At 35.8% G+C, this 21,194-nt stretch overlaps 1 protein-coding gene across 4 annotated transcripts in view; it reads left to right on the forward strand.

Annotated features, from left to right (window-relative positions):
• Positions 1–20,822, forward strand: part of VAMP4 (vesicle associated membrane protein 4) — a 33,412-nt gene extending 12,590 nt beyond the window's left edge. For 3 of the 4 annotated variants that reach the window (XM_058540066.1, XM_058540065.1, XM_058540067.1), the window contains exons 3-8: positions 3,945–3,991; positions 7,183–7,233; positions 13,818–13,918; positions 15,180–15,259; positions 18,220–18,271; positions 20,087–20,822. In XM_058540066.1, the coding sequence (XP_058396049.1) occupies positions 3,945–3,991; positions 7,183–7,233; positions 13,818–13,918; positions 15,180–15,259; positions 18,220–18,271; positions 20,087–20,115 (360 nt within the window). In that variant the 3' untranslated portion in view covers positions 20,116–20,822. Of the gene's footprint in view, positions 1–3,944; positions 3,996–7,182; positions 7,234–13,817; positions 13,919–15,179; positions 15,260–18,219; positions 18,272–20,086 lie in introns of all 4 variants that reach the window. The other variant, XM_058540068.1, reaches the window with a different exon arrangement.
• Positions 20,823–21,194: the final 372 nt, after the last annotated feature.

Genomic DNA, 21,194 nt, shown 5'->3' on the forward strand with positions numbered 1-21,194 from the left:
GTGGAATTTCTGGGTATTATAGTACTTCTCTGTTGAAGAATTGCCAAACTGTTTTCCAAAGTGGCTGCACAATTTTTACATTCCCACCAGCAATGTATGGGGGTTCCAGTTTCTCTACATTTATTCTCACTGCCAATTTTTCCTCACATCTGATTTCTCCTTGCTGACACTTGTTATTATTATCTGCCTGGTGGGTGTGAAGTGGTATCTCATTGTGTCCCATTATCCTTTTTTGATATTGTATCCTTAGCACTTGTGCTTGTTCAGTGAATGGGTGTGAAGACACTGGTTTTCCTGTGTGTTTCTTGTTGTACAACTATAATAAACGCACTTGTTGTTTAGTATCATCATCCTCTAAGGCAAATAAACTGTATCATAAATGTAATGATTATCTGTTACTTATTAGCTAGAATAGCATTCAAGAAATATTTGTTGAAGGAATTAATGCATCTCCCTGAGTATTATTGACTTTGAACATCTTTTCATGTGGTCATTGGCCATTCTGTCTTCTCTTGGAAATTGTCTGCTCTACTACCTTGACAATTTTTCTGTAATGTGTCTTTTTATTACTGGTTTGTCAGAGCTCTTTATATAATACAGATATCAAAACCTTTGGTGCAAAAGTATGTTGCAGATTATTTTCCCAATCTGTTACTTGCCATTTAACCTTATTTATGATGTCTTACATTATTCATGTTTTAAATTTTTATGTAATCAAATCCATGAAATTTTTCTTTAAAAGCTTCTGGGTTATATGTTACTTAGGAATAACTTACCCATCTTAAGAGTTAAATACTGTGGCCGGCCCGTGGTGTAGCCGTTAAGTGCACGTGCTCCACTGCTGGCGGCCTGGGTTCAGATCCCGGGTGTGCACTGACGCACTGCTTGTCAGGCCATGCTGTGGCGGCGTCCCACATAAAGTGGAGGAAGATGGGCACGGGTGTTAGCTCAGGGCCAATCTTCCCCAGCAAAAAGAGGAGGATTGGCATGGATGTTAGCTCAGGGCTGATCTTCCTCACAAAAAAAAAAAAAAGTTAAATACTTATTTCATATACTTTTAATCCTTGTGATTTCATAAATAAATGCATTTAAGATCACATTTTCCTTTAAATACCACTGTGACCATACTCTACAGATTTTGTTCTGTAATGTTCCCAGTGTCATTCGTTTCTGAATAGTCTATTAAACTTCCATTTACATTTTGACATGTTAATTAGAAGGGTGTTTTAAAATTTCCTTTTGTTATTTGTCTTAGTTTCCATTGCGTTATGCCCAGAGAGTGTGACCTGGTTGTTTCTAGTTTTTGGAGTTTATTAAATTCTTTTGTGGCTTATCCATTTCTTGGATATTTGAAAATAAAATTTGCTGAGTACCAAGTTCTAGATTATTTATTCTTTGTCTTCTTGGTTTCTCCATCTCTGAAGGTATGGTAAATCTTTCCTCTGATTTTGAATGTATCTGTTTCTTCTTCTAGTTTGAGCAGCTTTTGCTTTATATATGTCAAAGCTATACTGTTATATATAAACATTCATTGCTGTTAAATCTTCTTGGTGGATTGTGCATTTTGTCACTGTAAAATCTTCTTATTTGATTGTTTAATGATTTTGTCCTAAAGTTCTTCTGTATTAATATTGCTAACTCTAGCATTCTTTTTGTTCGAATTTGCAGATATATCTTTTCCACCTCTTTTTTCATGCTTTATTTGGCATTTGTTTTAGGTGAATTTCATGTTAACGGATATTGGCTGGAATAATTTGAACTTGAATCATATAGTTTTTGCTTTTAATAGGAGCATTCAAACCATTCACATCTATTATGATAACTAATATATTTTGGCTTTTTCTGCACTAGCCTGTCCCTCAGCTGGCAGTGGATGCTCTTCACTCTGATCTTTGGTTGGCTCGTTGTTATCATTTGGATCTCAGCTTAAACTTCACCTCTTGAGAGTAATTTTCCATGACAACCTAATCAATCTCTTTTAGTCACCCTGTCACTTTCTATCCCATCACTGTTTTGATTCTCTGCATAGCATTTATCACCATCAGATGTTTTTCTAAGATAGCTCAGACCTTGTCTGCCTGGTTCAGAGGTGGGGCTTGGTACTTAGCACAATGCCTAGCACGTAGAGGATGCTCAAACATATTTGTTAAATGAATATTGAATACATCTTGTTTTCATTTTCTTACTCTTTGTGATGTGTTATATACTTATACATAAATATAATGATATTCATTATATTTCGTATGTTTCCCTCTTTTCCCTAACTTCTTTTGCTAGATTGATTATTTTTCTCATCTTCTCCCCACCCCCAGCACCACTAGACAGTTAAAAAATTTCCTCCCTTTCTCCTTCTTCCCCTCTCTCTTTTGTTATTAACTTTATATTTTAACAATGATGTTTAAATCTGTGTTCTCTGTCAATTACACCAAAAACTGTGCCCCCTCCCTTGTTTTACTTTTCGTTCTAGCCCTCTTCCCCTGCCCTCCACTCCTCTTCCCACTAGATAAGCATGTTACTGTGCTTTTACTTCCTCACTTCACTCTCCCACTCCCAGCTTCTGGGTTCTGTTAGGAAAGTTTTAGGCCCTTGTAAAGTTTTTCCTTATATTATGCCTTTTCTTTTCATTAGTTGTAAGTTATAGTTCACAATCACATTGCCTGTATCCATTTAGATTTGACCACACATTTTATTAGATTCATTGATTGTATCAATCTCTGTCTTAAGATCTTTGTTCTGATTTAACTTTCTTTTTGGCTGTGTAATTCTTTGAGTAATTTCCTCAGAAAAGCTACCTGGGTGGTGTATTTGTTTCCTATTGCTGCTGTAACAAATTACCACAAACTTAAAACAACACGAATTTATTGTCTTATTGTTCTGGTGACCAGAAGTCCAAAACGGGTCTTAGTGGGCTAAAATCAAGATGCTGGCAGGGCTGTATTCTTTCTGGAGGCTCTAGGAGAGAACCTGTTTCTTTGCCTTTCCTAGCTTCTGGAGGCTGCCTGCCCTCCTTGGCTCATGCCCCTTCCTCTGTCTTTAAAGCCAGCAGTGTAACATCTTCTAGTCTCTCTCTTTCTCGGGCATTTCTGCCTCCATCTTTTAAGAACTTTTGTGATTATCTTGGGCCCAGGTAGGTAACCCATATTGATCTTCCTATATCAAGATCCTTAGCTTAATTACATCTGCAAAGTCCCTTTTATCATGCAAGGAAACATATTCACAGGTTTCGGGGATTAGGACGTGGGAATCTTTGGGGAGCCATTATTCTGCCTACAAGTTGTATACTGTTTGAGTTCTTGTGTGCTGAAAAGGTCTGGTTTTTGCTCTTCTTTAGCCTTGTTTTGGAACTTTACATCTTCCCCTTTTGGGGAGAGGATGTGACCATCTTCATTTTAAGGAAAATAGTTGCATCTTATAAGGTAAAAGTACAAAGTTGTTTTTGTTTAGGAAGTTCAAATATGTGTAGAGGGCTGTTTATGGATTGAGTAGCTAGAAGGTGGACTGTGCCAATTATTAAGCCCTTGTCTCTCAGCTCCAAACCTACCTTCTATACTCTTCTCTCTGCTGCTGGAGTTGGACTCTGCAACTACATTTCTCCTTTGCCACCTGGCTCCCCATTTGGTTCTGCCAATAGAGACTGGAAGGCAGGGGGAAGGAGAAGCGGCTTGCTCCTTCCTCACTGCCTGAAGTTTTTCCTCCCACACCAGCTTCAGTGACCTTTCTACCTTGTAGTTAGTCATAGGATTCTCATATTATCAGCATTTTCTTTGGAAAGTCTGCAAATATGGTTTCATATCTTTTAGGTTCCGATGAAACACATGTAATTTCTTGTCTGGGAGCTTGGAATTAAAAAATTTCAACAGGTTGGAACTTGTTTGCTTACTCCTCCCTGACAGTTTATAAGCCCTCTGAATCTGAAAACTCAAGTCTTTTTGTTTTTTTGACAGAGAAATCTTTTGGAAGATGATTCAGATGAAGAAGAGGACTTTTTTCTGTAAGTTTTTTTTTTTTTTTACAGCTTTATTGGGATATAATTGACATGCAATAAAATGCATGTAAAGTATAAAATATGAGTTTTGACATATGTACTGTACACCTGTGAAATCATCACCAAAATCAAATAATGAACATAATAACCATCACCTCAGAAGTTTCCTCATACCCCTTGGTAATTGGTTACTCTCCCAGTCCCCAGGCAACCACTGATCTGCTTTCTATCACTATAGTTTGTATTTGCTAGAGTTTTTTAAATAAATAGAATCATACAGTATGCCTCTTTTTTACTGGCTTCATTCACTCTGCATAATTATTTTGAGATTCATCCATGCTGTCACGTGTATCAATAGTCTATTTCTTTTATTTCTTAGTATTCCATTGTATGAATGTACTGCAATTCATTTATCCATTTACTTTTTATAAACTGGTTTGAAAAGTATCCATTTATCCATTAACTTATTGATGAATATTTGGGGTGTTTCTAGTTTTTAGCTATTATGAATAAAGCTGCTATAAACATTTCTGTACAGGTTCTTGTGTAGACATATGCTTTCATTTCTGTTGGGTAAATACTTAGGAGCGGAATGGCTGGTCTGTGTTTATAGCTGTTTTCCGAAGTGGTGTGCCATTTTACCATCAGCTTTGTATGAGGGTTCTAGTTGCTCCACATCCTCATCAGCACCACATATGGTCAGTCTTTGAATTTTAGCCATTCTTGTGGGTGTGTAGTGGTATCTCATGATTTTAATTTGCCTTTCCCTAATGACAAATCACGTTGAATGTCTTTTTTTGTATTTGCCCTCCTCATATCTTCTTTGGTGAAGTACATGTTAAAATCTTTTGTGCAATTCTAAATTTTTCTTCTTAAGTTGTAAGAGTTTTTTATATATTCAAGATACAAGTTTTTGTCAGATATGTTTTACAAATATTTACTCCCAGTATGTAACTTCATCTTTGCATTTTCATAACACTATCTTTTGAAGATACAAGTTTTGATTTTGATGAAATCAGTTTATTAAATTTTTTTTCTTTTGTTGTTTTTGCTTATTTAAGAAACCTTTGCCAAACCCAAGGTCACTAAGATTTTCTCCTGTGTTTTCCTTCTAGGAGTTTTATAGTTTTGGCTTTTACATTTAGGTCTATAATCTAAAGTTAATTTTTATATATGGTTGAGGTAAGGGTAAAGGATTTTTTTTTTTTTTTTTTTTTTGGCATATGGCTATCCAATTGTTCCCCCACTATTTGATGAAAAGATTATCCTTTCCCCATTGAATTGCCTTAATACTTTGTCAAAGTTAATTGACCTGATCAGTCCTTTGCAGTTATGATTAGAAGGGGCTCTCATACCGGCCTAGGTTTATCTTTGCAAACTCAGGAAGGATGACATATTGTTGCAGGAGTTTTCTCCGGAGATGGATGTAGAGGGATATGCCTGAGAGGAAGCATTGACCTCCCTCTTTGTTATAATGTTATGAAGTTTTTTTTAGAGGCTTCTTTTTCCCTCAGATAAAACCAGTTTATAAAAAGTAATTGACAGCCATGAAGCAATGGACAAAAGAGCCTACAGGATAGAAAGCAAATCCAATAACAAGAAATAGTATCGTTTTTGGCAGGAAGGTCAGATGAAGTGGAAAGATAATTTCCTACAGGTGACAGAATTTCCGTAGAGTCACAAAGCTAACTGCTCACAGTGCCAATTATGGTGAGAAGCCTTAAACTAGACCAATAGCTACCTGTCAAGAAGGAACTCAATATTGAAAAGAAGGCCAGATGCTTTGGTTAAATAAGTGATTACCTGAATGTAAGTTAGATACCCTTGTAAGAAACACTAACTCTTCAGACCAGCAACGTGCCACTGAAAGTTCACTCCCAAATAATGCTATACATCTTCCAAAGGGCCCGACAGCAAAACCAGCTTACTTGTTCAGGATGCAGCTTCTACACACTGTGGTTCTGTGTGCTGAAAGGAAACCAAATAAAGTTCTTAAAATAATATTTAAAAATTAATCAACATCCATGTTCATAGGAGTAATATTCACAATAGCCAAAAGGTGTAAGCAACCCAAGTGTCCATGAACAGACGAATGGATAAACAAAATGTGATATGTACATACAATGGAATATTACTCAGTCTTAAAAATGAAGAAAATTCTGACTCATGTTACAACATGGATGAATCTTGAAGACATTGTGCTAAGTGAAAGAAGCTGGTCACAAAAGGATAAATTTTACATGATTCCACTTATACAAGATACCTATAGTAGTGATACCTATAGTAGTGAAATTCGTAGAGACATAAAGTAGAATGGAGATTGCCAGGGATTGGGAGGAGGGAGGAATGGAGAGTTAGTGTTTAATTGGTACAGAACCTATTTTCTTTTGAGTTTTGTGTTTTATACTTTATTCTCTATCATCAGAATAATGATAATTACTTAAAATATCTAAAAGTTTTTATTTCCGGAATATTAAAATAGCTTGGTTAAAGTGATACAACACTCGTCTATAACAGAGAAATAATAACTTGAGAAATGTTGATGTTTTCGTAGACTCTTGCATTTCCCTTTATCTATATTGCTAAGTTTAAGATGAGTAATCGAAAAATGTACTTAAGGGGCCAGCCCCGTGGCCTAGTGGTTAAGTTCAACACACTCTGCTTTGGCGGCCTGGATTCAGTTCCTGGGCACAGACCTTTACCACTTGGCGGCGGCCATGCTGTGGCAGTGACCCACAGACAAAAATAGAAGAAGATTGGCACAGATGTTAGTTCAGGGCAAATCGTCCGATACTTAAAAAATTGTAGTGTTATGGATTTTTCTCTATATCCATCCCTGGCAATCAGCATTTCATCATAGCTTAAATTCAAGACAAATTGTACTTTTAGTGTTCTATAATTGATCTAAGGCTATTCATAGTCACTGGCACTTTATTTGTTATGGTATTTCAGAGTTTAATATTATATAAACCCTTGTAACATTCAGAAGAATTAGGTTAATTGTGGCCAGCAGTAAGTACCAGTGAAGCTCAGACATGATTGTATATCATTCAGTTCCAACAATAACAGTGAAATGTGGTTCCTTATGAAAAATGACTAATCCATGTTTAGAATTCAGCTTGAGTATGTGTATGTGTTTTCTGTTTTTATTTTATAATGCTCTCATTATTAATATGTACTTGGTATTTTGTTTTCAGAAGGGGACCATCTGGACCAAGATTTGGACCTAGAAATGATAAAATTAAGCAGTAAGTTCCTGTGATACTCATTTGTTTCAATGATTATCATATTTCTGTGTGGACCCAGGGGTATGAGCCAAATCTGCCTGCTGCCTGTTTTTGTAAATAAAGTTTTATTGGAACACAGCCATGCCTGTTTGTTTTCTTATCCTCTATGGCTGCTTTTGGACTACAGTAGTAGATTTGAGTAGTTGTGACAGAGACCTTATGGCTCACAAAATCTAAACTATCTATTTCTACGTGGCCCTTTACAGAAAAATTTGCTGAGCCCTGACGTAGACTAAATATAACTACTGAGTTGTAAAAACCCAGTAATTCTTTTTATTTTCACAAAGCCACCTCTGAATTACAGCTAAGGAAATGCAATTCCTGGTTGTTGATTTTTCTTAACTTAATTACCTTATGTAAAATCCGTTTATTTAGCATAATCTCAAGGTCTATTTTGGTTTTAAATCTATAGCTTGATTCCCATTTTCAGAATGATAAAGTAATACAATAGATTCAGTTTTTTGAATACAGTATCTTTTTTATACACTTACAGGCTTTTTTCATATCTATTACTTATCCTAATTCATATATTGATCTAAGTTTTATGGCTAATTAATTTTAGGTTTAAAGCTTTTGCTGTATATATTGTTGGTGGTAGATGATGGATAATGCTGTAGTGAATGCATCTAATGTTAGAAGGATATGAGTCCTGGCAAGTGTGGAGAAGGATTAGGTGGAGCAGTAAAGTATCCCATAGTTAGCTATAAAGACTAACTATGGAAGATAAACAGAATGGTCTGGGTTCAGGATCTAAGGAGGGATAGTTGCTTCCGTAATTATGGATGTAGATGGCACATAGTGGGAAGGTTACTGTAAGGGGTATCAAGTTATTGGTGAGAGACTTGGGCTTTAGCTGAGTAGCTGTTGGTATGAAGAAATATGTTCACACGTAGCTTAATCCTAGCTAATGGATTCTGAAATACAGAACCAAGGTACCAACAAATTGGTTTGAGTACTAAAAAGGATATTTTCATTTTCTGCTGCATAACAAATTACTCTGAATTTAGCAGCTTAAAACAACACATTTATCCTCTCACATTTTCCATGAGTCACAGTTCATTCACTGCTTAGGTGGACCCTCTGCACAGAGTCTTACAAGCCTGAAATCAAGGTGTCGCCAGGGCTGCAATCTTATTTGAAGCTCCTGACCAAGCTCAGGTAGCTGTTGACAGAATTCATTTCCTTGCAGCTGTAGAACTCATGTACTTGCTTCTTCAAGGCCAGCAGAAGAGGGAGTCTCTGACTTGGCCAATAAAGAGACAATGAGCCACTTAGATTCACACAGTTTATTACTTACATAGACAGTAAAAGGAAGAGTAGCCAGAGATGCCAGCTGCCTGGGTTCTTGTCCTACATGCCAAAAATGATGATACCAAAACAAAAGGGGCCCAGTGGCTGCAATACGAGTAGGGGTATACCTGTTACAAAGGAGCCAATTCTAGACTGCAGCTAAGTGGTTTTATAGTCTGCAGACATACCCTGCAGAAAGCCTCATATGTCATCAGAACCTGGGAGGGGATAAGAAGCTGTCTCGTGATAGTCTCCTAGGGGAGAAAGGAAAGTGAGTGGGAAATGGCCTCACAAGCCACTCATCCTCTCATGTTCTGGGAGGATCACAAAGCATTCAAGGTTGCCAGGACGCCATGGCAGAGCCATTCCCCTACACTGAGCCAGAGTGACTTCTGTATCCACCCACATAGACACGGTCTTGTTCTCTTATACCTAAGTTGCCACTGGAGAGGTGGACTCCACTGATGACGCACCTCTTTTTTGTCCTGCCAGTATGCTATCTTTCCTGTCGGATATCCTTCTGCAGAGTGAGCCTGGTATTGACTATGGCCTAATGAGTCTTTTGAGTATGATTTTCCAGCTGAACCCCAAAACCACTGCCAGTTCCACAGAGGGGACATTGCAGAGTATATATGTATGTTAGTAAGTGCCAAGCACGCACACATGGATATGTATATGTACATATTAAATTAGGACAGTAACTTTGGTGATCACAGAATTTAACAGTAAGGGATTATTGAGTACGTATAATGGTTTTTGCTCTAGAGCTGAAGGCTTGCCAGACTTAGAAGGTAGTCAATCATCAGAACACACAGATTAAACCTTGTTGGCACAACCTCGTGAATGCTTATCTGAGCAGGGTATGACTCAAGTGTGAGTGCCCCAGATGGCGGAGCACAGCCTGCCACGCAGCTTGCCTGGGGACAAATCCCCGGCATTAGTGTAGGTACCAGAATTGCTAGCACTGGTGAGTTTCGTTAAGGTCTGTTATCACAACTTAATTTGCTGTAACATTTCCGTACAGGTATTTTTTGACTGCATGGATCAGCAGCATTGTTGCTTTGTTTGGATTTGATTGGCATGTTGATAACAGATTAATCCTACAAAAAGTACCCAAAATCACTTTTTAGGGAAGATTTTTTTGGAAAAGATTTTCAATATTCACATGCTTATATAAAATTTATGATTCTCTTTGGGATGTTTCCTTTGCTTTTAAATTAAATAATAGCATCATAAATGCTGCTCTAGTGAATTGTAGACATTCTCTGCTAGGGGTAGGAAATCTCCTAACTGAAGTCTTGGTCCAACCAGTTTAACTTTATAAGGCCCCCCAACGAATGTTCTGTGATGTAACAGCAATATATATGTATATATATAGTTGCAAAAAGACAACATAACTTTAAAACTTCTTTTGTCAACAGTACCTTAAAAGGCCACAAGATGGAGGTGTTAACTATGAAAATAAATATTTTCTTTACAAAATAAGGGATGAGTGTGTTTCAGAGCATGTATTTTTTTTTTTTTTAATGGAAGCACATTGACATTAAGCACATGCTAAGCTTTGGGAACTGTGCTAAGTGTTTAAAAACACTGTCACATCTAATTCTCACAAGTGAGAGATTATCATCTTCATTTTAAAGGTGAGAAAATATGAGGCTCCAAGAGGCTTGCAAAGTGACTTGCAAAGCCACATACATAGTAAGTGATAAAGCTGGATTGCAAACCCAGGTCTCTGTGAATACAGAGCTGGGACTCTCTACACAACACCCTGCAGCTTCCCTGTTGATAATCAGAGTAGAGACATTTCAGGAACATGAGTGCTGTCAGACTCTAAGGAGGATTTAAGAAATGCTGAAATGTCTTTTCCTCTCTGCATGTCTGTATCTTTTCCTGTGCATGTTCTCTCTCGTGTCCTTTCTTCTACCATATGACTGTTCTTTAAATGGAAGTTATATAAATCTCCACCTTCTCCTTCACAAACTTGCTTTTCCTTTGAGTTCTTAATTTTCTATTTCAGTTAATGGCCATCATCTACTACCTCTCAGTTGCTCAAATTATAAATCTAGAAGTCCTCTACTCTTTTCTTGCTCCAACGCCTTCACCCATATCCAGTTAATCACTTGGTTCCTGAAATATCCCCAACTCTTACATATATTGCCTCAGCCTAGAACTTTTCCACCCTCTACCACCTTCTTTACTCTGCCCAGTTCACTCTAAGCTTTACCCTCAAAACTCAGCACCAGGTCTTGATGCCATCTCTGGTCCAGGCTGGATTCATCTAGGCTGCATGACTGATACCATGGGTTTCCTCCCATTATGGCACTTAACACAAGGTAGTATAATCGTGGATACTAGTTTTTCCCCTAGACTGTAATCTTTCTAAAGATGGAGCTCATGACCTTCACATTGGTATCCTCAATGAATAGCATAATGATAACTCCTTAATAAGTGTTTTTTGAATGAATGAAATATTTAATTCAGATCAGAATATATTTGTTGAATGCCTATTTTCTACCAGGCACATTTCACATGACCTGAGAAATAAAAAGATGAGTGGGACAGTCTCTGCTTTTAAGGCATTTACAGTGTAATAATGAGGATAAGACCAACATAAAATACAAATAGAAATCAGAGTATTGTAACTGATATGAAAATGTGAAAGACCACAGGGAAATATGTTATCACTTGTTTTTTAAAAAATAATCCTTCATATTGAAGTAAATAAGTGGGTAATTTTCTTCTATAAAAGTTGTACTCTGAGCATGAAAACATCTTGAAATATAAAAAACACAATCATGAGATTTTCCATCGAGTAAGGGTTATCAGTAGCTGGATTAAGAGTGTTACACCAGTGGATAGTAATATGCAAAGGAGAAAGTAACAATAGTTTACTAATCACTTTGTAGCAAAATTAAAGCATTTGGTGGTTTGCATTAGCCATAGAGATTTATTACATGTGTGTCATGTTGTTGGGGTAATACCCCTAGGTTTATGATAATCTAGTATGAATTAATCTGGAATTATGTGGGTTCTGTTCCACTTAATCTGCCTTTATCCATGGAGTATTTTGCCTGTAGGGATTCTGGGACCATAACTGTTTCTTTAGTATTTTGTTTTTGTTTTAAAATCATATGTAGTATAGGTATATTAATATTCCTCGTAGCTATAATCTGGTCATGTGTAGGAGCTGCAGTACATTTTGTCCATCCCCACCCCGCTATACCACCTTACTGTAGGTTGTGATCATCTCTTGCATATGACGAAAAATAACTACTTGGGAATTTCAAGATGGGTCCTTGATGAACAATAGCTCTGCTTCCATTTTAGTTAAAGGGAGACCTCTACATTCACTGCCTTATATCTCTGTCTCAGGCTGGGTGTGCTTTGCAGGACTTATACCTAGATTGTCCACTTATTCCGCAGATATTTATTAAATGCATACCCTGCCCCAAGCACTGTTGCAGGTACTGGGGCTACAAAAGTGAACAGAATAGGCAAGGTCTCTGTGTTGGTCAAGCTTACCTTCCAGTGGGGAGAGCAGGAAATAAGCATGTAACTAAATAAATACTTTCACTTAGTGTTAAATACTGTAAATAAAACAGAGTAATGGGATAAAGACAGGCTGTTTCACAAGGTTAATGCAGTGCATTCATTGCACATTCAAACATAAGTTCCATGAGAGCTGGAATTATTGTCTGTTTTGTTCAGTATTGTTTTCCCAGTGCATAGAACAGTACGTAGTAAGCTCTCATTAGCTATTTATTGAATAAATTGATTAGTTGCTTAAATATTGTGTCATTGTTATTATGTAAGATGAACTTCTTTAGCTCTCTGCTTACGTGATTAGGAGTTGCAACAAGACATCTTAGGGATTCAGGGGCTCTTTCAGGTCTGTTTGGACAGCAGAGAATTCTGCATGTCCCAGCTTGGTTGTGCTTCAGTCTTAAATCCTTTAGTAGAATATCGTGTGGGAGGCAGAGAACTCTAGGGAGCTATGATGAACCCTGTGTGGATAATCACTGGGTATACATAATGCTTTTAATGTGGGAGGGAGGTGACTATCCTCAACATAGTAATTGGTACTTGAATCTGAGAATACTTCTGAACCCACCTATGTCTAAATGGGCCTTCATTTTGTTTTTAAAGCAAACTTTTTGAAGATACAGCTCCAAAATAGGGAAGGGCTAGAACTCTTTTTCAAAATTATCCATGTCCATGCCTCACCCCCAGCTCACTGGGTTAGTTTGGGAGATAGTGTAAGAGTAGAGGGCAGAGAGGACATGTGTATTTTGAAAATTTTTAAAAAGCTTTCTAAGTGGTAACTGATATACTTCTTCACCTGGAAAGAACAATTGCATATCCTTATTTATTTAAAACATATATATAGTTAATATTTATATAGTTGGTAGTTATATGGTGCATTTTAAACAGTTGTTGATTTAGAAGAACCATGAGTTCACTTTATTTCTTCTTTCAAATATGTCACTGGCATGACTTATTTCCTAAATTAATTTAAGGTAATTTTTTGTGTAATGATGGGAGCAACAGAGGAAAACTAGACACTTAAAATAATTAAACATTTCTGTGTGCACTCTGGAGGTAACTCCTGAGTGAGAGCAGGCAGCTGAGAACCAATTATTAAATTTTCGAATTTAGGTTAAATCTTCATCGAACCGTCTGAAATTTGGTTAGAACAGGCCCTCATCGCCCAATATAAAGGAGGAAATCATATTTTCATTTTGAAGTACAACAAAAAATTGTTCCTGTTTGCTCCCTTGTGGGTGCTTCAGAACTTTCCCAGATGTTGCCAGTGTCTTAAACACTGTTTGTTTAAGAGAAAACTGATGAGCAGTGAAGAGTTCTACCCACTGAGCATCAGTGTTGTAGCTGGGTGTCTGTGATGCCTCAACAGCCTATTGAGAAGAAAATGAAACTGATGATTAGAGTCAAGCTATTGGACTAAATTCTGCAGTTACTGAACATTTCAACAGGACATTGAATTTGCAGAAACAGGGCTAAAAATAAACTATCTCTAAGTTAAATATTGCTTTTATTTATATCATGTTATCTTTACTTCCCTGAGTACTCAAGCCCACAAATGGAAGAACATTGCTACAAAGCCTTAAACTTAAACATTTTATAGTTGAATAATTCTCTGAGAACTTGCTATTTTCTATCATGTCTAATGAAAGTTTCAAAAATTGTAAAATTCTCAAAAGAAGAATAAATCATTTTTAATTTTTTTTTTAAACTAGTGTTCAGAATCAGGTGGATGAAGTTATTGATGTCATGCAAGAAAATATTACAAAGGTAATTGAAAGAGGGGAGAGACTAGATGAACTACAGGACAAATCAGGTACAGATACTTCACATTTCTTGGTATTATTAATCTATGTTTTGATAGTTTACTTCTACGATTTTTCTAGCCCAAGTTCAGGAATCTTGACTTAGGAAAATGGTATTCGGTTCTTAACTTTATGATTTTAATGTTTTAACTTTAGCTGCTTTTGCTTTGAATCATCTTGTTAATTCATTCATTATTTCTTTAATTGATCAGTTGAGAAAGGAAAATTTTAAAATTCATTGTTGGGGCCGGCCCTGTGGCATAGTGGTTAAAGATTGGTACACTCCACTTCGGTGGCCCAGGTTCACGGGTTCAGATCCTGGGCACGGACCTACACCACTTGTCAGCCATCCTGTGACGGTGACCCACATAGGAAATAGAGAGGAAGATTGGCACAGATGTTAGCTCAGGGTGAATCTTCCTCAAGCAAAAAAAGAGGAAGATTGGCAACAGATGTTATCTCAGGGCGAATCTTCCTCAACAACAACAACAACAAAAAAATCAAAATCCTTGAAATAAATAAATAAATAAAATTCATTGTTAAAGAGTTAGAGTTATTTCTTCTTTTGTCCTTTTATGTTGATGTGCTTTGTATTTCTTATGATCTCAAGGAGGAGAGGTCTAATCACTTCTTTTCAGCACTTATTTTAAACTTATCTGATATTTTCATCTTATGCTTTGTGTGGTAGCTTAGTAACCTTTCTTCACTGACAGATGTTAGTCTCTGTTCTTATAACAGTTCTTGGTACCCATTAGGCGGTCAAATATTGTTTAAATAATGAGTGACTGAATATCTGATTAGTCCTGGACAGACTTGTTTAACCAAAAAACTTATTTAACCCCTTTTAAAATTCATATTGTTTTGCTTCAAAATTAGTCACTTTTGGTATCTCCTAAGAATCTAACCTTCTCCACTTGTAAATTTTTTCTATAGATGTGCCAAGTATTTGAATTTTTAAAGAGTATTTTCTTACCAGAATTCATAAGTTTGTTTGAAAGCATTGAGGCCCTGGGGAGACTCTCTTAATCTTATTGTAAAATTGGATTGAGCAAACTGACCTGAAGCCATTTTTTTCTTTTTTCTTTTCTTTTTTTTTTTTATAGTACAGAATGCCAGAGTTTGTGGGTGGAGGAAAGGGAGGATATTGTTTTCATGCTTAAAAGGGAATAAGTTTGCAGAAGTAGAAATTAATATTTTCTTGTCTTTGTGTGACTAGATAAAAGAATCCTGTTATGTCGTTTAATCCTTCTCTCCATCCTCTATGTGATATAGAAAGCTTATCGGATAATGCAACTGCTTTTAGCAACAGATCCAAACAACTTCGAAGGCAAATGTGGTGGCGTGGATGCAAAGTAAGTGAGAAGATATTGGGTAGGTTGGTCAGCACCTTCAGTGGTAGTCAAAGACGTGAAGAGAAAGAGCCTCTAGATTATAAGCTCTGTGGGGACAGGACTCCGACTGTCCTGCTTATTGCATTTCCTGAACCTGGGACGTGGTAGGAACTCAGTAAATATTTGTTGAATTAATTAATAGCTTTTGGGACAGAAATAACTAAAGTAATCAAGCAATGCCTAAAAGGATGTTTTCTTCATAGAAAATAATCCACATTTTATTAATAATTTAGCTACCTCTAGACTTATCTTGTAAGAAATGTTAATTTTACTTATAATTTACTATTAGTACCTTTTTGGAGCAACCTATAGCATTACATAGAGATATGAAAAAGATAGAATGGAAGCTAAAGAAAAATAGAATTTTCTGTTGAAAGAGGAAAAACATAAAAGCAGTTTATATGTCAAAATCCATTATGGCAAATGGGGCTAAGAAAAAAAAACCCACTCTCCCTCATTATTCCACAGAAATTTTTAACAGGGAAAAAAATGAGAATTGTTATATACTAATATATCCCTGCAAAATATTTTGTAGAAATGAATTTGCTTCTTAAATCAAGTATGGCTACTAATCATTAAACAGAAAAGGTTTCTTTTAAGATTTTGTAGCAAATTTCATGTCATGTGAACAAATCTTTTCTTTTTTCTCCTGGTTCTGTGTATCCTTTTTGGCTTTGTTAAAAATCTTAGACGTAAACTCATTGTTTTTAATCTCTCATTTTCAAGTTTAGTATAACTTTCTAAACTTGACTTTGACATATGCTAAGGGTTTCTTCCAAGAGTTGCCTTGGATTTACTTATTTTTATCTTTGTACCTGTTGAATCCTCTTACTTTCAGAAATAGAACTTAGGAGAGAAACGTGTTTCCTTGCCCCACTTGTCTAGGATTTAAACTTGCTATTTTAAATTCTTTATTCTTTAAAGAATAAATTTTCTATTTTCTTTGAATTTTCTATTTCTATAGAAATTTTCTGTTCTATAGACTAGTTTGGAAGAACAAAAGGTCCATGAGCCATTCACTTCTTCTCCCCCTACGCACACATGACCCATTCAGGTAGCTACAAAAAGAAGATCGTAATGTACGTTTTGCCTAGCTTTTTTTAGACATATCTAAAGATTTTCCTTTTGTACTTTGGCGGGGTTCAGATCAGAAAGGGTAAAGATAGAGGGGGGAGATTGGCTACAACAGGACATGAGGGAACTTTAGGGAGTGATGGAAATATCTTATATTTGACTGTGATGGTGGTGGTTGACAACTATATGTATTTGTCAAAACCCATCAAAATGAACTTTAAAAGGGTGAATTTTATCCTATGTAAAGTATATCTCAATAAACCTGACTTAAAAATAAATAAGTGAACTAAATTATCCAGTGGGTGGGGAGGGACAATTACTGACACCTCTCTTAAGTATCTAGGAGGCTCTGAGGCTGTTATATGTTAAATGATAAACAGATTTTGTCCGTGTCGTTTGGAACAAGAGCACTTGGACATGCATGAATACATTACTGGCATTTTGATTTGTGAACATTTCCTGGCCTGTGTTAGAAACCCAAGGAAGAAAACTCTATTTATCGAAGTGTTTTAAAATTAATATTGATATTTCCATTTAAATCTTCTAAATGTTAAGCCTAGCACAAATTAACAGGGCAAATTAATGTTATGTTTTGGGTAAAGTTGAAAAACTACTGTAAATTCCAAATTACTTTAAAAATGTTTTCAGGTTAAAAAAAGATGCAAAGATTCCATATATTCTCTGGATCACTTTTTCACCAAAGTACTTTAGTACAATATGGACCCAGACACCTACTGAAAATGTACCTCTTATATTCATCTGGTCTGAGTCTGTTTCTACATTTTTTGGTTATCATAATTAGTAATTTTGATAGGCACCTGGTGTCCAAATTGCAAAGCTTCCATGTATTGTCTTGGTCACTTTATTCTTGTCGTGAATGTAATGCCACTAAACTCGCACCAGTGGTTCTATTTTAGAAACATTTCATTAGCTACTTCTGGTTGCTATTTGTGATACTCATCGGAATGTTTCATGTGTTTATAATAACTTGGTATCTTTTTTTCTGAATGAACAATCTTGAATCAATTATCTATAAAAAATATTTGATGAAAACAAGACTTTATTTGAATTCATCAGGAAAATCAAATCAACTTATAGTTTATGCATTTTAGGATTAAATGAAGAATGTGACAATTTTATAAAGAGAGATGACGGGAGCTTAAAATATTAAGCATCTGACAAAGGACTAATCTTAAGGTTTCTCCTCTCAACTTTGAAACTAACACACAGAATGCTCTTAGGTTATTCATTCAATAATTCAATATTATTATTATTTAACTTAGGTTAAATGAGGTTATTCATGAAGAATCTAAATTATATTCCTCAAAGTAGAGATAAAAATGCCAAGAAGGAAGTAAGGGGATCAAAAACTAACAGAATTCTCATATGCTTTGAGAATAAGAGCTATAAAAAAGGCTGCCTTATACTATATATATTGAACCATTTGTACTGGATGCCTATGTTGTTCATCATACCCTGACACTTCTGAACAGAGTTGCTAAAATATTGTACTTTTCCTGGTCTCTTATTAGAAATAAGCATGAGAAATCGTAGATAAAAAGTCCAGGCCCAGGAAGACTTTGATTATTATTGTTGACTGTGCAGTACAGCCTTGAACCATAAAATCCAGGCAAGGAAAAACCCACGAATTTGGGGAATTCTGATTATTTATAAAAAGATACAAATAGCCAGCAAGTTCATATGAGAAAAAATTTGAAAACCTTTCCAGGGATGAGCCTGTTCGTTGATGAATTAGTATAATGTGAATAAATAGCACAACAGATAGTCTTGCCTTGATTAACAAGTCAAACATTAATATGTTTCTTATGCCTTTTTGTGTGTTGTAGATAAAAGCCATCATGGCTTTGGTTGCTGTTATCCTTTTGTTAGTGATTATCAGTAAGTATTTACTGGATTACTAATGTAGGGGGTATCCTTTGTTTTGGAGTTCATTTTAATTCCCTTTTTAATTTATTTTCAGTTGACCTACTGTGACTAATGTCAGGATTGAGTAACGACTTCTCACCCGAGTCAGGAGCTCTTAACTTAGAATCTGTAGCTCTCTGAAAGTGCTCTTAAATTGTATGTAAGGTTTTATGTGAAGATGCGTATGTACATTTTTATGGCTAGAGAGTCTCTATCAGATTCTCAAAGAGAACTCCTGTCCAGCCCCCCATCCCCACCCCACAAATGCAAAGCTAAATGATTTATTGAGGCCAAATGTGGTTATTACACCCAAGACCATAATACTCATTTTTTATTTATTATTAACTTTCAGGTATGGTAGCTTGTGTTTCATAATATTGTATTTGAAGGACAAATCCAGATAAATTCTCCAGATGACAATTTGTTTTGTTTTTTGTTTTGTTTTTGTTTTAGATTTGAGCTTGATTTCAGTCATTAAAGCATAACTCTTGTCCTTCCTTTTTTCCTTAATTTTTAAAGTCAGAACATTTTTAATATCTCCTTTTCTCCAAGGCCTCTTTACCTATGTTTACAGGGCTTTTATGAAGATTTGGAAAGTGTCTCAAAATAATCATTTGAAAAATTCCGTGGCGATACTCAAAATCTTTTAAAAGAGAAAAAAGTTTTGTTACAAAGAAATAGAATTGATCCTCAATATCTGTGGATTCTGTCTTTGCGAATTCACCTGCTGGCTGACATTGCTGTATAACCACACAATCAGTACCTGAGGTGCTTTCGCAGTCATTGGCAGATGTGTGCAGAGCAGTGAAAAATTTGCTCTCCTGATGCGCACGTTCCCAGCCGATGTCTGACGGGACCATGCTCTGCCTTCTAGTTTCTGCTCTCATAAAGTAAACAAGTGTCCTTCAAAGTATATTTAGTGCCATGTTTCTCACATTTTTGTGCATTTTGTTGGGGATTTCACTGTTTAAAATGGCCCCCAAATGCAGTGTGGAAGTGTGTCTGGTGTTGCTAAGTGCAAGAAGGCTGTGACGTGCCTTACGGAGAATATACATGTTAGATAAACTTCATTTAGGCATGAATTATAGTGCTGTTGGCTGTGAGTTCAATGTTAATGAATCAATGATATATATTAAATAAGGTCTCTCTAAACAGAAACTCATATAAAACAAGATAATGTATTGATTGGTTGACAAAAATGCTGTAGCCAGAGGCACGCAGGAATTTAACCCTGTATTTCCCCTAGGAGCATGGCTAGTATTCACTAATTCAACGTTTGTGGTGACTTTATAGAACATAACTACTGCAAATACCAAGAATCAACCATATATATGGTGGACAATTTGGAAAATGTGGAATAGCATAAAGAAGCAAATAAAATTCAACTGTAATCTTACCACACAGAGATAGCTACTGTTATAACTATTATATATACTTCAGGTCTTTTCCTATTAATATATAAACATGTTTTTCAAAAACTAAGATCATATACACTTTCTAATAAATATATTGTAAATATTTTCCCATGTTAAATATTTTAAAAATATTTTAGCAGCTGTATGCTGTGGTTATGACATAATCTATTCCATCAAAATGCCAGTGTTAGACATTTAGGTTGTTTTATGATATTTTTACTTCTCCATTCCCATGAGATCTGTCATCTCAGATAAAAGTTCAGTCCTCATTACCTGTTTACAAAAGTGGACACAGCTACATTTAGGAATATTGTTTCTAACACAGCATATGAATCTGATTTTTATGTTCCTTTTTCATTTTTTTCTCTTGCAGTTCTTATAGTTGTGAAATACCGTACTTGATTTGATGACAGAGATCTTCATTAAACAAAATCTGGGACAATAATAATAAAAGATTGCTGCATAATTTAAATGAAACCTATGTATATAACTTTCAAAACTTCTTTTTTCAAGCAACTGAGGCAAGTATCACTTCAAATTGGAACACTGAGAATGTCCAATTATCTTCTTCCCTTCTAACAAAATGTGCTTTTAATAATTATGTTTAAGGCAAAGATAACCAGCCTCTATTTTGCCATATTCCAAGGATCTAATTTGAAACTAGATACTTGCCTGTTCATTATTTGTGTATATACTTAAGCACTGATAACGATATTTCCTACTGTTGTTTTAGTGGCATAAGGACTTGCGTTGTTGCGTCAAGGTGGGGGTCGGGCAGGTGGTCAGGAAGCCTGTGTAGAGCGCCACCAAATCGTTATGTTTAAAGAGATGCATAACCATTCCGTCAGTATTTGCAAGATTCTTCTCACATTACAGTTGCTTTGCAAGCAGTTTCCACATGTTTATGGGTTTAACAAAAACTAAATGTTGGAAATGTTGCTGCCTTCAGCTGTAACTGAAAACGTTCCAGTAAACCTATTTTTGACTGTATAAGGGAATGTGTAGTAATTTTTAGGCATTTGGATTATGGAAATGGGGAATTTAAACAGTGTGAAAAGCATAGTATGACACCATAAAACTGGAGATAATAAAATTATTGGAGAATGTCATTGGAGTGTTTGAAAATGACCAACATATAGCTACAAGTCATGGTCCAGTCTGTTTTCAGTTAGCCTCCAAAAAGAGGGACCAGTCCTAATGGGAGTAAATGAAATCCACAGGTAACCATTCCCTAACTTTATTTTCGTTAACAGCTTTCCTCTTTAACTTCAACTAGCCCTTTTACCAGAAATGCTAGAAGTAGCAAAATCATCTGCTTAGAATTTGCTGTTTTTGCATTCCCTGATCATCCCCTGGGAGATGCATGTTGTACAATCAAGTATCAAATTAGCCAACAATGAGTATAAAAACTCAGGAGCCTAGGTAATCATCAGTCAGTCAGTAACGAAATGCTAGGGTCACCATTAACGTCCATCTGTTTT

Source organism: Diceros bicornis, chromosome 4 (genome assembly GCF_020826845.1).
Source record: "Diceros bicornis minor isolate mBicDic1 chromosome 4, mDicBic1.mat.cur, whole genome shotgun sequence".
Lineage (NCBI taxonomy): Eukaryota > Metazoa > Chordata > Mammalia > Perissodactyla > Rhinocerotidae > Diceros > Diceros bicornis.